Source organism: Ovis aries, chromosome 3, assembly GCF_016772045.2.
Source record: "Ovis aries strain OAR_USU_Benz2616 breed Rambouillet chromosome 3, ARS-UI_Ramb_v3.0, whole genome shotgun sequence".
NCBI classification, from domain to species: domain Eukaryota; kingdom Metazoa; phylum Chordata; class Mammalia; order Artiodactyla; family Bovidae; genus Ovis; species Ovis aries.
In genome coordinates, this window is record NC_056056.1 from 8,865,685 (window position 1) to 8,881,299 (window position 15,615).

General features: G+C 43.6%; 1 protein-coding gene across 5 annotated transcripts in view; it reads right to left on the minus strand.

The window, feature by feature from the left end:
- The window catches only part of GARNL3 (GTPase activating Rap/RanGAP domain like 3), a 166,437-nt gene that overhangs the window by 118,369 nt on the left and 32,453 nt on the right, over nucleotides 1-15,615 (minus strand). For 2 of the 5 annotated variants that reach the window (XM_060411782.1, XM_042245683.2), the window contains exons 1-2: nucleotides 1,690-1,762; nucleotides 641-710 (exon numbers count right to left, since the gene is read on the minus strand). In XM_060411782.1, the coding sequence (XP_060267765.1) occupies nucleotides 641-710; nucleotides 1,690-1,697 (78 nt within the window). In that variant the 5' untranslated portion in view covers nucleotides 1,698-1,762. Of the gene's footprint in view, nucleotides 1-640; nucleotides 711-781; nucleotides 1,145-1,689; nucleotides 1,763-15,615 lie in introns of those variants that run through there. The other 3 variants (XM_060411779.1, XM_027966433.2, XM_060411784.1) reach the window with 2 other exon arrangements.

A 15,615-nucleotide genomic window follows, 5' to 3' on the forward strand; every position in this document is an offset into this window, starting at 1 on the left:
AAAAACGAGGCTATGATATATCTTCACTATTCCTCTTTTAAAATGAAAGCATACCCTTTAAAAAAATCAAAACACAAACCCCAATCTCTCTCATTAAGAAAAATATGAATATTTTCAACCCAGATATCTATTACCTATCACAGTCATTTATCTAGTCCACCACATATACTTGTAACAGGGGGGAGAAAAAGAGCTCACAGATATTCTAACTCCTATCACATATCCAGAGATGAAGGGTACAGAAAAATTGGAATATGTATTATAATAATATATAAACCTCAAAAACTAGATTTAGAAACTTTTAGGAACAAGATAACATAAAAGCTAAACGCTACTTTTCCTAATACATAAATCATTTTATTTAATTACATAACACCATGAACAGAGAAAAATACCAAGCCACAACATATTTTTAACACACTGAAAGGCACAGATTAAAAGTACGTAACAGTAAAAACACAACAGATAAAGATGATCAAATTATTATTACAGCCTTTCAATAGTCATTCATTCCCATCCAGTCCTTATACTGTACCCACATGGTCTAACAGTAAATATACAACAAAAGATCTGAAGAGCTTGGCGATCCTCTCTAAATCGAAATCAATGTACTACCACTGAACAGACAGTGTAAACTTACCAGCTCCACAGATCCATAATGTTTCCTACTGAAATCCCCACGTCTACAGCCTAGGTCTTCCGAGACAGAGCTGGAACAAAAATGCTTCATCAGTATTATACATAGCGATCTGGCCACAAACCTTCTGCAAAAATCCACTACCATTTGCAAAAAGGGCTGCTATGGAACAGGCTTGCCCAGCTCCTCACTGCAGGGGAGCCTCCTTGCAACAGACACAGTCCTCAGCAGCCATTGCAGAGCCCGGCTTTCATGGAGCCCTCAGTAAGAAGAAAAACACCCGAGTCATCCTTGGAGGTATAGGCAATGATTGAATTAAATATTTAGTCATTTGGAATCGATTGACATTTCCCAGGCTACTGGTGGTTTATAATTTCATTTCTGTATAACCAGAGGGGAGAGAAACCCTGCAGTAAACTTGAGGCAAGGGACAAAGCTTGCAATTATCTTTCATTTAAAGAGAGCCTCTTTGTCCCAAATATTCTGCATAAAAATAACCAGCATTATGGGATGCTATCTAGGAGACATAAACTTTAAATAGGAGGAAAAAAAAAACTTCAAAATCCTGGTAGGCCCCACCCCCTCCCCTTTTATTTATGACAACATCACAATATGGAAAAAAGACTAGGACTAACAGAAAAATCTCAAAATCTAACTTCCAATTATATTTAGCTTTTTTGATGTGGCAGTAGCTAATACTTTCCTACTCCCTCCCCTTAAGAAATGCTTAAATCAGATAAGAAAAATCACATGCGTCTTTGAGGAAAAACAATTAAAACCAGGGGAAAATTGTTACTGCATTTGCATCTTGAATGCACAGTTACACACTCAAAAGACACATATCTTATTGAATAGTTGGTACAGAGAGGGCCCTGAGCAGTACTCATGAAACCACCAGAGATCCACAAATACAAACAGTTTTAATAAGTTCTGTTCTAATATGTCATGCAAATAACTCTAATAAAACAGAAAATAAAATTTCCCAGGAATGACACATTTAATATATCCCAAATATTTGGGAGTTAACATGCAAAGAAAGGTGCATTTAGTACCTTTTCATCCTTCCTTAAAAGGTAGGCTACATTTTCTAAATTACAGCCCTTCTGGCATGTTCAGAAAGAGACTGACTCTGATGCTTCACGGCCACAGAACTGACTCTCTGCCAGGACACTGTTTGATAGGCTCCAAGAAGGACAGCATGAGAGAAATGAGATTAGAGAGTCTAATGGTATTCCGCTTCCTCCATTTCACAGGGATGGCTGAGTTCATCGTATAGGAGAGATTTAACCTTTTGTAGTCCTCACTGCCTTAGAAGAAACCGTGCAACACATTAATGAAGGCAGCTTGGAAGGGTATGCTGGATACTTACCTAGGCTACCTTCCTGCTGCTAGTGACATGACTTTCCACCGAAAAATCTCTGAAAGAGGTGTAAAAGCTTCCCTCTGCGGCCAGCTCCAAGGTTAGCTATGTCCTCTATGCCCATTTTCTTAGCCCTTTTTGAAAACCCTCCTGGAGAATATTGCTGTTGCCTTACATAACAGTTTCAAGATCCTTCTCCAGCGGCCCTGAGTTACCAAAAGCAAGTGGGCTCCTGTGCGGGGTGCATCCACGCTCTTGAACAGGGGTTGGGCACAGAGCTGATGCTCAATGGTGGCTGACTGAGAGCTGTCTGCCTGGACCTCAGCCAACATCTTCAGTTAAGTTTGGCCCACGACTCACTCATCAACAGAAGCAGCAGCAGTGGTTTCTCACCCAAATGGCCAAAAACATGAAAAAGAGCAAGGATGTGGGGATCTGGGCCCCTCCCTGTGCTGCCCTCAGCACCACAGAGGGGGTTCCGAGACAGCGCCAGCTCCCTAACTTTGCCAATGCCAACACCCAGAAACAAACACAAAACAGTGTGATGACCCTACATCTGGAGCAACCATCTCCTTAGAAGCCTCAGAGAGGGCAGATGATGTCCTAGGGAAACAACTGACAGACATAAACAGAATATCTGCTGTGGGCTGCCCTTTTCCCCTTCTAATTACATTTCATCCAGTACACTGCAGAGAGGGTGCTTGCTGATGACAGGGCCACGCACAACTGTAAGGGAGGCATTTCTAGGGCTACAGGAGGCACTCAAACCAGCCGTAGTAGAAAACCCACCCTCTTCCCCAACTCCCTGGCCCCTTGGCATCCAGCACAAGGGCTGTGTTTAGGGGGACCACCCAGAGCTCTAAGAGGAGCTTGGTTCTCCCCCAAGTCCCCAGAGTCTGGCCCACTGCTAGGCACAGAATGGACACGCAGTAAACGTTTGCTGTTTACTTCGCTCATCTTTTGGATCTCACTAGCTGTTGCCTGACAGTGCCCTCAGTGATCACTGAGGCAGGCCACCTATTGACCTTCTCCCTGATAAGCCCCTGGACGTCACTCCATCAGTCCAGACAGGCCTGACCCAAGAGGCAGATAGGGCCACATGCATGCCCAAACCTCCTTCCTTTCCTCTGGGACTTGTCGCTGGACTTCATCTCCTAGCCCCTCTTTCAGGGAGTGTGACCATGTGACTGATTTCTGGCCAAGAGAATACAGACCCAAGTGATGTGCCTATGGGCTCCCATGGGAAGCCTGCCTGCCTTCCCCGTGGCCAGCAAGAGAGGACCACAAGGACCCAGAGGAAGGCAGAGGTCCAAGATGGAAAAAAGCCAGGTCTCTGAATGACCAAATGGAAGGTCATGCCTCCAAGAACATCTGTATTAGAATGTGATGTGAGCAAGAAATAAACATTTAGTTGTGTTCATTACGCACAGTTTGGGGTTTACCTGGTGAAGCCTCTGTGCTACCTGGACTATTACAGAAGTCGGTATCTTGCACTGGGGGTGCTACCATGGCAACAACCTAAAATATGTGGTGCTTCATAGGCAGGCAGCAGCCAGGGAGGAAATGGTCTCAGAGCCTAGAGAGATGGAGATCTCCGTTATACAGTAGCAAACTAGGTGATAAAACTCGCACCTACAATAACTGAGGAGGTGGATCTGTGCCTTCTGAGCCTGTAGCCCTAAGGAATGTGGCTGGACAGGTCAGAGTGAGGCCATGGGCTGGCTCCTACTGACTGACCTTAATAAGGCTTTTTACAAGGAAGAGATGAGCCCAGGTTAGAAGTGGATAGATTTCAAGCAAAGATAGAAAGGACTAGAGAAAGTCTTGAGACCAAGGGCCTCACAGCCTTGAGAAATTGCTGTTTCAGGACCCCACGCAATGAGAATTCTGGCCAGTAAAATATGGGTAGAAATGCAGGGCACCTCTTCCAGACCAGGCCCATACAGGTTTCCCATGAATAATCCTGGCTCTCTTTCCTCGTCCACTGGCTCTGAGAATGGCTGTGAGAACCAAGAAGGATGAAGCTACACTATGAAGGTGCCAGATCCCTAAATGAAGAACACAGAAGAACCCAAGTAGGCACACTCTAACTGGGCTGTGAGATGAGAGGACAGAACTTGTACTGCTTTAAGTCACGAAGGTTCAAGGTTTATCTGGTAGAACAGGTGATTTTATCTTCATGGATATAGCTCTCCACAGGTAACAGAAAGTACTGTAAGAATAAGTCCCACAGAATGTAAACTGATAGAGCCATTATGGAGAACAGTAGGGAGATTCCTTAAAAAATTAGGAATAAATCTATCATATGGCCCAGAAATCTCTCTAATGGACATATATCCTGAGAAAGCTACAATACTACATGACACATTTACCCCATTGTTCACTGTAGCACTATTTACAATAGCCACGACATGGAAGCAACCTAGATGTCCATCTACAAATGAATGCTTAAAGAAGGTATGTACATATATACAATGGAATATTACTCAGCCATGAAAAAGAATGAATTTGAGTCAGTTCTAGTGAAGTGAATGAACCTAGAACATGTTATACAGAGTGAAGTAAGTCAGAAAGAGAAAAATAAATATCATATATTAATGCATATATATGGAACCTAGAAAAATGGTACTGATGAACCTTTTTGCGGGGAAGAGATGGTGATACAGAGACGCAGATGTAGGGAATGGACTTGTGGACAAGTGGGGGAAGGAGAAAGTGGGACGAATGGAGAAAGTAACATCAACATGTATACACTATCCTGTGTAAAATAGATCGCTGGTAAGAAGTTGCAATGTAATACAGGGAGCCCAGCCTGGCACTCTGTGATGACCTAAAGGAGTGGGATAGGGGAGGGGAGGGAGGCTTAAGAGAGAGGGGATATATGTATAATTATGGCTGATTCACACCGTTATATGGCAGAAACCAACACAACATTTTAAAGCAATTTTCCTCCAATTAAAAAAAAAAGAAGTCCCACAAAAAAGGGGTCATCAGAGGGCTGGTGGGCCAACAACTATTGAGGTCAGTACACTGTGGCCTCCCCTGCCTGTTTTTGAACACTAAGCTTTATTGGGATGCAGTCACACCCTCTGGTGACAGGCTGTCTGTGGTTGTTTCCATGTTTCAATGGCAGAGCTGAGGACGTGCAACAGAGACCTGCAGGGCCTGCAAAGCCCAAATCATTTACGCTCTGGCCCTTCCCAGAAAGTTTGCCCAACCCCTGCCCACAGACGCAAGAATCCCTTTTGCTGGTGTCAGCTCTACCCATAAACTGTGATTAGGATGCCAATGAAAATAGCAGTGTTTATTAGAGTCCATCAGAATCCCTGGGGGAGCTTTCTAGAAATGCAGATTCCCTGGCCCTTTTCCCAGAGGCTGTGATTCAACCTGACTGAGATTTTAATAAGCCGTGGTGGGAACTCTGATGCAGGTGGTTCACAGACAGTGTTTTGAAAAATACTGCTTTTCCAGATGACTCTGGAATCCCTGGGAAACCTGTTAGCCATTCTGTGGCATTTTTATAAGGAAGGACAAGGCCTTGATCAAGTTTTCCCTGAATGGGAGGAGGTGTCACATAGTGCCTCAGGGCAAGGGCCTCAGTCACAGACAGGGGTTCTTAAGCCCCCTGGGCATTAGTTCTCGTGTATAAAATGTGGCTGATCATATCACTTATTTAACAGGGTTATACAGAATAAACTAAAAAGAGCAGATAAAAGTTTATTCTAGGCATAATATCTATTACATGAAAACTACTCAATAAATGTTAGCTATTATTATTGCTCTTTTTATTAGTATGAATTCTTCTCTGGTTGTTAGAGAGTCCTGGAAAGCGGCTGCAGCCTACATGATTATTATTAATAACTTTTAAAGAACTTAAAACAAGATGCCTGTTTTTTCCCCCCTGTGGTGAAACGGGCGATCTAGGGCCAAGCAGCCCCCTAGGGCAGGGCTGAGGGCAGCACCACAGCTCAGCAGACCATCACCTACCTGAAAGTGTTCGCCTAGCAGTGCGACCTCACCTAGAAAATCCTTGGGCCTGAGAGCAGGTCACTAGAACAGGCAGGTGCAAAAAAGAACCAGTAGGTTCAAGTTCCTCACAGACAAGGTGGTCTGGCTCTAAATAGAAATTCTGTTTTAGCAAATTAACGTGTGAGGATGCTGGATCACGCTTTGCAAGCATGAACAGAGCTGAGGACCATCATGTTACATCTCTAAAGAAGGCCTGGGATGAGAGCAAAGATTTCCAGACCCACACAGAGGCTAGAGAAATGACCATTATGTAAATCAGGATCCCGGAAAGCAGGACAATCCCCTGTGAAGAGTAGATGTTATGGAAACTGAAAAAGAGGGGGGAAAAGAAAGCTGAAACTCGGCGATACAGTTCCTTACTCAAGTGGCCCAGAGATTAGTGACTGACTCTAACAACTGGCCAGACCCCACTAATCCAGGCCTCAGTCATCTCCAGCCCTGTCGGCAGGGTTAAAGCCAACAGAAGAATGAGATTCTTCCTGGATCAGCTGAAAGAAATAGTGAAAAGCAACAGGCTTACCAACAGCAGAGCTCAATGTCAGGAGTGCCAGGGCACCACCTCCACCCCCTTGATAAACAGATAGTAATAGACAGATGGAAGGGATCCCCCTATTTGAGGGACAGAGGAGCTGAAAAATGTGCCAGCTGACAGACTGAGGCTTGGAGGGAAAGCAGGGCCTCCTAACAACAGGTACTAGAATAGCTTACTGCACATAAGGGAGCAGTTGTCTCTCCTTCTGGAGATAATGACAAAAAAAGCAGAGCTGCAATTATACATTAACTTCTAATGATGAAATGGAAGAATCTTGTCCTCTTTTGAAAAGATTTCAGACACCAGGAAGTAGGAAGTAAGCAAGAGGATTTCTGGAGTGTTAGGGTCTCAGAAAAATCTAAGTCTCTGGATTCTTGCTCCAGACAGCATCCTGTCCCCGCACTGAGCTTCTGGGTTCCCAGCATCACGTGCTCCTGATCTTAAGTTTAACATCCATTAGTGAACTCCACCAATCATAAAGTGGTCAGATATGCCTGGATCTGAATGTCAGCTCCATGGTACAACAGCTCTGTGGCCCCTGGCAAGTTAGTTATCCTCTCTGAGCCTGTTTCCTCATCTGTAATATGGGCTTAAAATAATCTGTTTCTGTGGGAGGATTAAAAAATATCATAAGGCACTTAGCACACCTGACACATAAATGAAAGCCGGCTATTCTATTCAGAGACCTTGCCTACCTTGGTCATGACCATGCCCCATGCGCCCGGTTCAGAGCAGGCTGCTCCATGAATAGTTATGAATTGATGATAGCTCTTAGGGCTTCCCCGGTGGCTCAGATGGTAAAGAATCCGCCTGCAACATGGGAAACCTGGGTTTGATCCCTGGGTTGGGAAGATCCCTTGGAGAAGAGAACGGCTACCCATTCCAGTATTCTGGCCTAGAGAATTCCACGAACAGAAGAGCCTGGCGGGCTACCATCCACAGGGTGGCAAAGACTCGGACTGAGTGACTTTCACTTCACCTCTGGTGGCCTTTGCCCTTGCTGAATGCAGATGGGTTCCTGCCCCCTTCCCCCTTTCCCTCTTCCACCATCCATCTGCCATTGGATATTCTGACATTTCTTTCGGTATATTTGATGTTACTTCCACCATTATTCAGCCATCTTTCTCACTTTAATCTTCATTTCTGTAATATTCTGAAATGCATTCCTCCTACACTATTTCTGTGCCCAATTAAGTTTCTGGACATAGACAGGTGTCCCTAGAACTTACTGGATTCTCTGCTATTACTAAAGTCTTGTGGTAATTCACTGCAAGTTTCCTTTCAATAATGACCTCTACCAGTGCCCTTGGAGTTCTAACTAAAAGACAACAACCACACCAAACACTGGTGAAGACACAGAGCAACCACACCACTCATAAACTCTGGGTGGGAATGCGCAAGGTAAGCCAAGCCTCTCTGAAAACCAGTTAGCAGTTTCTTATAAGATTAAACACGCACTTACCATATGACCCAGCATTTGCACTCCTGGGCATTTATCCCAGAGAAATGAAAATATATATTCAAAAATATCTATACACAAATGTTCACAGCAGCTTTATTCATGATAGCCCCAAACTGGAAAAAGCTTAGAAATCCTTGGAAGGGCCAATGGATAAAGAACCTGTGGTGCACACACACGTTGGAATGTCCCTCAGCCCAGAAAAGGAGCACAACACTGACAGAGGCAGCAACTTGGGCAATGTCCAGGGAGTCGCGCGGAGTAGAAAGGGCCAGTGCTAAAAGGTGACATACTGCTGTGATTCCATCACACAACATTCCTGAGGTGACATTCTTTAAAATTATAGAGGAGGGAGGTGGGTTATGAAAAGGTAGCATAAGAGATTCTGTGGTGATGGAGCCATTCTGTGTCATCTGTGATGATAAATAAATGAACCTACACATGATGAGATTGCATGTGACACCAGGGAAACCTAAGGCCAGCGGATTGCATCAGTGACAATTTTCTGGTTGTGACTGATCCTGCACTAATGTTATTATGCCAGATGTTACCACTGGGGGAAACTGGGGAAAGGATACCTGGAATCTCTCTGTGTTTTTCTGATAACTACGTTATAAGAATCTATGATGCTCTCAAAATAAAAAGGTTAAGTTTAAAAACACCTGTATCTGAGCTGAAATTCTTTCACTCATCCCATAAACAGTTCCTGAGCACCTAAGACGTACCAGGTATACTGAGCTAGGTGCTAAACCTAAGATGTGTGGTCCCCACAGTCATAGCACTTACGGTTCAGTGGGAAAATATAAAGGACATTGGACTTCACAGAACAAAAAGTGTGCAAGCACATCACACCTGTGTGTAGCAAAGCTGGTAACTGTACAACAGTCCCCTTTGGGATGTGGGTGTGCAGAGCAGAAGCCTGAAGGCCTGTCATTCTGCTCAGCTCAAGCCCCACCATCCAGGATTTCCCTGGTGACACAGTGGATAAGAAGTTGCCTGCCAATGCAGGAGACATGAGTTTGATCCCCAAAGATTCCACATACCCCAGAGCAACTACGCCCACATACCACAACTATAGAGTAGCCCCGGCTCACTGCAACTAGAGAAAGCCTGCACAGCAATGAAGACCTAAGCACAACCAAAAATTAATTAATTTTTTAAAAGACCCACCATCCAGAAACCTGGGAGCTGCTACCTACAAATGATTCCTACAAAGTGTAATGTCCACACGTCTGCTCCCTCCCTCTCCACTCTCTAGTGACCTTGGCTTCTTTCTTATAAGGTCAAGGCTGAAGGGATTTCCAGCTGAGTATAATTTGGTTTGGGAAACACTGCTCCACAGGACACCTATACGTGCATGACCACAAAGCGTTAAACAGAAACTTGTTTAAGAAGAAAAAATCAGCAGACAACATATGTTGCTGCAGACCTGCCTTGATCACCTGCAGATTTAACTTCTTTGGGGAAATCCCTCCAAAGTCTGTCTCCCTAGGTTCTCCAAGCTTCTCTTCTGAGATTGCCAAACTGTGCCTCCAGCTGTACCCAGACTCTGAAGGCAGGCATGCTGTCCAGAGCAGCATTTCTGAGCAGTACCCCGGCTAGCGGGAATCCTAGAGAATGGGAATCTCCCATCCTCGCTACTCAGAGTGATAGTTTTCCCTGATTTGGTTAGAAATTCAGACTCTTAGGCCCCACCCCAGACCTAATGAGACAAAATCAGCATTTTAACAAGATCCCCTGAGGATTCAAATGCATGTTGAACTTTGAGAAGCACTTGATTTTGGCTCTCAAACCTAGCTGTATATCACACTCATCTGGATTTCTTCTCCAATTTGTTTTATTATGAAATAGTTTAAGATGCAGAAAAATGAATATCATGAACATTATAGATACAATGAAAACCCCTGTGTACCTCTCCTTGATCTCATTTTCATCTCTCTCCTTTGACACAATTCGACTAAACAATTTGGTTTATCCTTCCTACTTATCTTTGACATCTGTACCATGTAGTCATAAACCATATGCAGTATTGTTTAGCATGACTTTAAATTTTACACACTTGTATATCAAACCATGACTATCTCCTTGCAACTAGCTTCTTTGAACACTTTGCTTTTGAGGTTTGTAAACGTTGATAGCCGTAACTCTAGTCATTGACTCACAGTGCTGTGTAGCCTCCTGCTGTGTCAATATCCCACTGATCCCCCATTCTCCTACAACTGGACATTTCATCAGTGATCATCTCCCATACTCAGCCAGCCAAGTCCTTCCATCTTATGGGTCCTCACTATTTGATGTCCAGATCCCTATAATAGCCTCGTCAGTCTTCTGGCCACCTCAACATACAATTTTAGGGTGGAAGAGACTTCCAGAAATGTGCAGAGACTTCCAGTCCAGAGACTCAAGGATCACTTGGTGTCCAACCTGCCACCTATGGTAATGCATTCTCTACCAGATACTTTAAATATAGCTAACAAGTCTCAATTACACGCTATTGTTTTTGTTATTGTTTAGTTTCTTAAGTTGTGTCTGACTCTTTTGCAACCCCATGGACTGGAACCCACAAAGCTCCTCTGTCCATGGGATTTCCCAGGCAAGAATACCGAAGTGGAATGCCATTTCCTTCTCCAGGGGATCTTTCCAAGCCAGGGATCGAACCTGTGTCTCCTGCATTGCAGGAGGATTCTTTGTCACTGAGCCACCAGGGAAGCCTATTACACACTATTAGTGATAAAGAAACACAGTATGCCCCAGGGCACTCCATTCTCCCTGTCAAACAGCTTTTTTTGTTGTTTTTCTATATTGAATTGAAATCCATCACACTTTAACTGCCACCAGTTGGTCCTACGTCTTCAACCTTTCACTTCTTAATTTCCTTATGATCACACCTGGGTCAGTGGTCCTGTCTGGCCCACTCTCTCCCTATCTCAGCAATCCAGCCACACTGCCCTTCTTCCTTTCCTTTAGCCTGCTGAGCATCGTTCTCATCTCAGGACCTGGAAAGCTCTCTACAAACTGCCTCTTCTTCTGCTTCTTCTTCTGGACTTCATCCCTACTCCCCAGACAAGAAATTATTAATACAAAGAGGATACTGGATTAACATCTGCCACCCTTACTAGAATATAAGCATCCACAATGACAGGTTCTCTGTTGGTCTTGTTCAGTGCAAAACCCTTACATGTTACATAATACCTGGCACAGATATTAGCTCTTCAGTTCAGTTCAGTTCAGTTGCTCAGTCGTGTCTACCCTTTGCAACCCCATGAATCGCAGCACGCCAGGCCTCCCTGTCCATCACCATCTCCCGGAGTTCACTCAGACTCACGTCCATCGAGTCCGTGATGCCATCCAGCCATCTCATCCTCGGTCATCCCCTTCTCCTCCTGCCCCTAATCCCTCCCAGCATCAGAGTCTTTTCCAATGAGTCAACGCTTCGCATGAGGTGGCCAAAGCACTGGAGCTTCAGCTTTAGCATCATTCCTTCCAAAAAATCCCAGGGCTCATCTCCTTCAGAATGCACTGGTTGGATCTCCTTCAGAATGCACTGGTTGGATCTCCTTGCAGGCCAAGGGACTCGCAAGAGTCTTCTCCAACACCACAGTTCAAAAGCATCAATTCTTCGGCGCTCAGCCTTCTTCACAGTCCAACTCTCACATCCATACATGACCACAGGAAAAACCGTAGCCTTGACTAGACGGACCTTAGTCAGCAAAGTAATGTCTCTGCTTTTGAATATACTATCTAGGTTGGTCATAACTTTTCTTCTAAGGAGTAAGCATCTTTTAATTTCATGGCTGTAATCACCATCTGCAGTGATTTTGGAGCCCCAAAAAATAAAGTCTGACACTGTTTCCACTGTTTCCCCATCTATTTCCCATGAAGTGATGGGACCAGATGCCATGATCTTCGTTTTCTGAATGTTGAGCTTTAAGCCAACTTTGTTGCTCTCCTCTTTCACTTTCATCAAGAGGCTTTTAGTTCCTCTTCACTTTCTGCCATAAGGGTGGTGTCATCTGCATATCTGAGGTTATTGATATTTCTCCTGGCAATCTTGATTCCAGCTTGTGTTTCTTCCAGTCCAGCGTTTCTCATGATGTACTCTGCATAGAAGTTAAATAAGCAGGGTGACAATATACAGCCTTGACATACTCCTTTTCCTATCTGGAACCAGTCTGTTGTTCCATGTCCAGTTCTAACTGTTGCTTCCTGATGTGCATACAGATTTCTCAAGAGGCAGGTCAGGTGGTCTGGTATTCCCATCTCTTTCAGAATTTTCCACAGTTTATTGTGATCCACACAGTCAAAGGCTTTGGCATAGTCAAGAAAGCAGAAATAGATGTTTTTCTGGAACTCTCTCACTTTTTCCATGATCCAGCGGATGTTGGCAATTTGATCTCTGGTTCCTCTGCCTTTTCTAAAACCAGCTTGAACATCAGGAAGTTCACGGTTCACGTATTGCTGAAGCCTGGCTTGGAGAATTTTGAGCATTACTTTACTAGCATGTGAGATGAGTGCAATTGTGCGGTAGTTTCAGCATTCTTTGCCATTATCTTTCTTTGGGATTGGAATGAAAACTGACCTTTTCCAGTCCTGTGGCCACTGCTGAGTTTTCCAAATTTGCTGGCATATTGAGTGCAGCACTTTCACAGCATCATCTTTCAGGATTTGAAACAGCTCAACCAGAATTCCATCACCTCCACGAGCTTTGTTCGTAGTGATGCTTTCTAAGGCCCACTTGACTTCACATTCCAAGATGTCTGGCTCTAGATTAGTGATCACATCATCATGAATATCTGGGTCATGAAGATCTTTTTTGTACAGTTCTTCCATGTATTCTTGCCACCTCTTCTTAATATCTTCTGCTTCTGTTAGGTCCAGACCATTTCTGTCCTTTATCAAGCCCATCTTTGCATGAAATGTTCCCTTGGTATCTCTAATTTTCTTAAAGAGATCTCTAGTCTTTCCCAGTCTGTTGTTTTCCTCGATTTCTTTGCATTGATCACTGAAGAAGGCTTTCTTATCTCTCCTTGCTATTCTTTGGAACTCTGCATTCAGATGCTTATATCTTTCCTTTTCTCCTTTGCTTTTCGCCTCTCTTCTTTTCACAGCTATTTGTAAGGCCTCCCCAGACAGCCATTTTGCTTTTTTGCATTTCTTTTCCATGGGGATGGTCTTGATCCCTGTCTCCTATACAATGTCACGAAGCTCATTCCATAGTTCATCAGGCACTCTGTCTATCAGATCTAGGCCCTTAAATCTATTTCTCACTTCCACTGTATAATCATAAGGGATTTGATTTAGGTCATACCTGAATGGTCTAGCAGTTTTCCCTACTTTCTTCAATTTGAGTCTGAATTTGGTAATAAGGAGTTCATGATCTGAGCCACAGTCAGCTCCTGGTCTTGTTTTTGTTGACTGTATAGAGCTTCTCCATCTTTGGCTGCAAAGAATGTAATCAATCTGATTTTGGTGTTGAGCACCTGGTGATGTCCATGTGTAGAGTCTTCTCTTGTGTTGGTGGAAGAGGGTGTTTGCTATGACCAGTGCATTTTCTTGGCAAAACTCTATTAGTCGTTGCCCTGCTTCATTCTACATTCCAAGGCCAAATTTGCCTGTTACTCCAGGTGTTTCTTGACTTCCTACTTTTGCATTCCAGTCCCCTATAATGAAAAGGACATCTTTTTGGGTGTTAGTTCTAAAAGGTCTTGTAGGTCTTCATAAAACCATTCAACTTCAGTTTCTTCAGCATTACTGGTTGGGGCATAGACTTGGATAACTGTGATATTAGCTTTTAGTGGGGTTTTATTGAATTATGAATGAATGAATGAATGAGTGAATAATAGTCAGCCAGCCAATCCTTTGGGGCCACATAAAACAAGATCACTTCTACAGGAAAGCCCTTCCAATGTCTGAAGAAAGCCACTGGGTCCTCTAGGATTTTCCTTCTTTGCAGGGGGCTGGGAGAGACACAGGAGGGTGAGGCCAGCCATACACATAGGTACCCAGAGAAGAGGCGGGGTAAGCACAGGGGCCGCTTCAGAGCTTTCTCAAGGATCAGGCCTGGAGAGACACTACCAGCTGCTCACAAGTCCACTGTCGGCTGCTGCTGGAAGTGAGCAGCGTTATACAGCATATTTGTGAAATTTCGTTTCTGAGTCAGACCTGAAAATACTGTAAATGTTGTCTCAGGTTAATCTCAGTAACTTCGCTTCAGAAGTGAATCCAATGCCAGTAATAGGAGCAAACAAAGAAAATGCTGTGGGGGCCATCACAATGAATACATTGTGACATCATTCACTAGCCATTAGCTAACGATGAGGCTGGCATTTCCTATGTCTAGTGGTTGGCATCTTTCAATAAACAGGTAATATAATTAAGTGCAACAGATCACAGTGTAACATTACAAAGTGGATCAGCTGCAAGTGTCAAACTTATCCAACTGTGAACTTAAGATTCTTGCATTTTATTGCATGTAAATTATAGTACAATAAGAAATTACTTTAAAATGTTATACAGAGTAAAAAAGAAACTCTGATGCTAAATTTAAATAAGTTAACATCTGTATGTATAGAGAAATTCCATGTGCGTAAGGGTTGCCTGATATTTACTCAGCCCTGTAATAACCCACCACTAATTTACTGTCTGACTTTCGACAAGAAACAGCCTTTCATGGGGCCTCAGTTCTACAGCTGTAAAATGGGGCTTGATTTACAAATTAATTCAACAAATACTGATAAACATGGGACAGTTCTCATGGGGCTGTTGGATTTAAAGAGAAAACACACACTAGCATGGTGAATAGTTTGGAGCTCAACAACTACTTGAAGAAACAGAGATTGTGCATCCATGTGCTTCATTAGCAAGAAGGTATGTGCATTTGAACAACACAAAGAAGAAAAAGAAAGTCTCTTTGTGGAAATCCAGAGCTAAGCTAGGCTCTCCTGTGATCTAAAATGCTCTAACTTTAAGAAATATCAGTCAGGGAGGAGAAACTTTCCCTCTACTCTTCATGTTCTGTAGCTGATGCCTGGGAATTAAGCTGACGAAAGACAGATGAACAGAAGAAAAGGCATACAAATTTTATTTCTAATTTTACATGCAGAAGGGCTGCACAGAAAAGAAAACCCCAAAGAGCAGTTAGAGACTCATATACCATTTAAACAAAGGGCAATAAATTGTGGAGAAGTGACTAGACTTAAAAAAGGGGGCCAGATTTGGGGATTCTGGGAGGGTCAGTCATGGGGAGGGAGCCACATGGGGGAAAGCAGTGATAGACTGGGTTACTTAGAAAGGCTTTTTCATGTAAACTCACCTTGGTGCAGTCTCTGTCTCTGGTAGCAAGGGCTGTTCTCCTCCTTGGTAAAGAGAGGGGAGGGGGTACCTTCACATAGAGAAATTAATGCCCTGCTTTTAGGCAGATGGGGGCGGGCAGATGTTCTTCCTATATCTGCCTTTTCTCAGCTGCCTTCAGCTCAAAATAATCTTTATGCCAAAGTGGCATTTTTGGGGTGGTGTATCTTGATCTGCTTTATAGCCCATATCAATATGTGAAAAATTCTTAGTCTCAAATGTAAAGGTAAATGCTTGTGGAACTGACT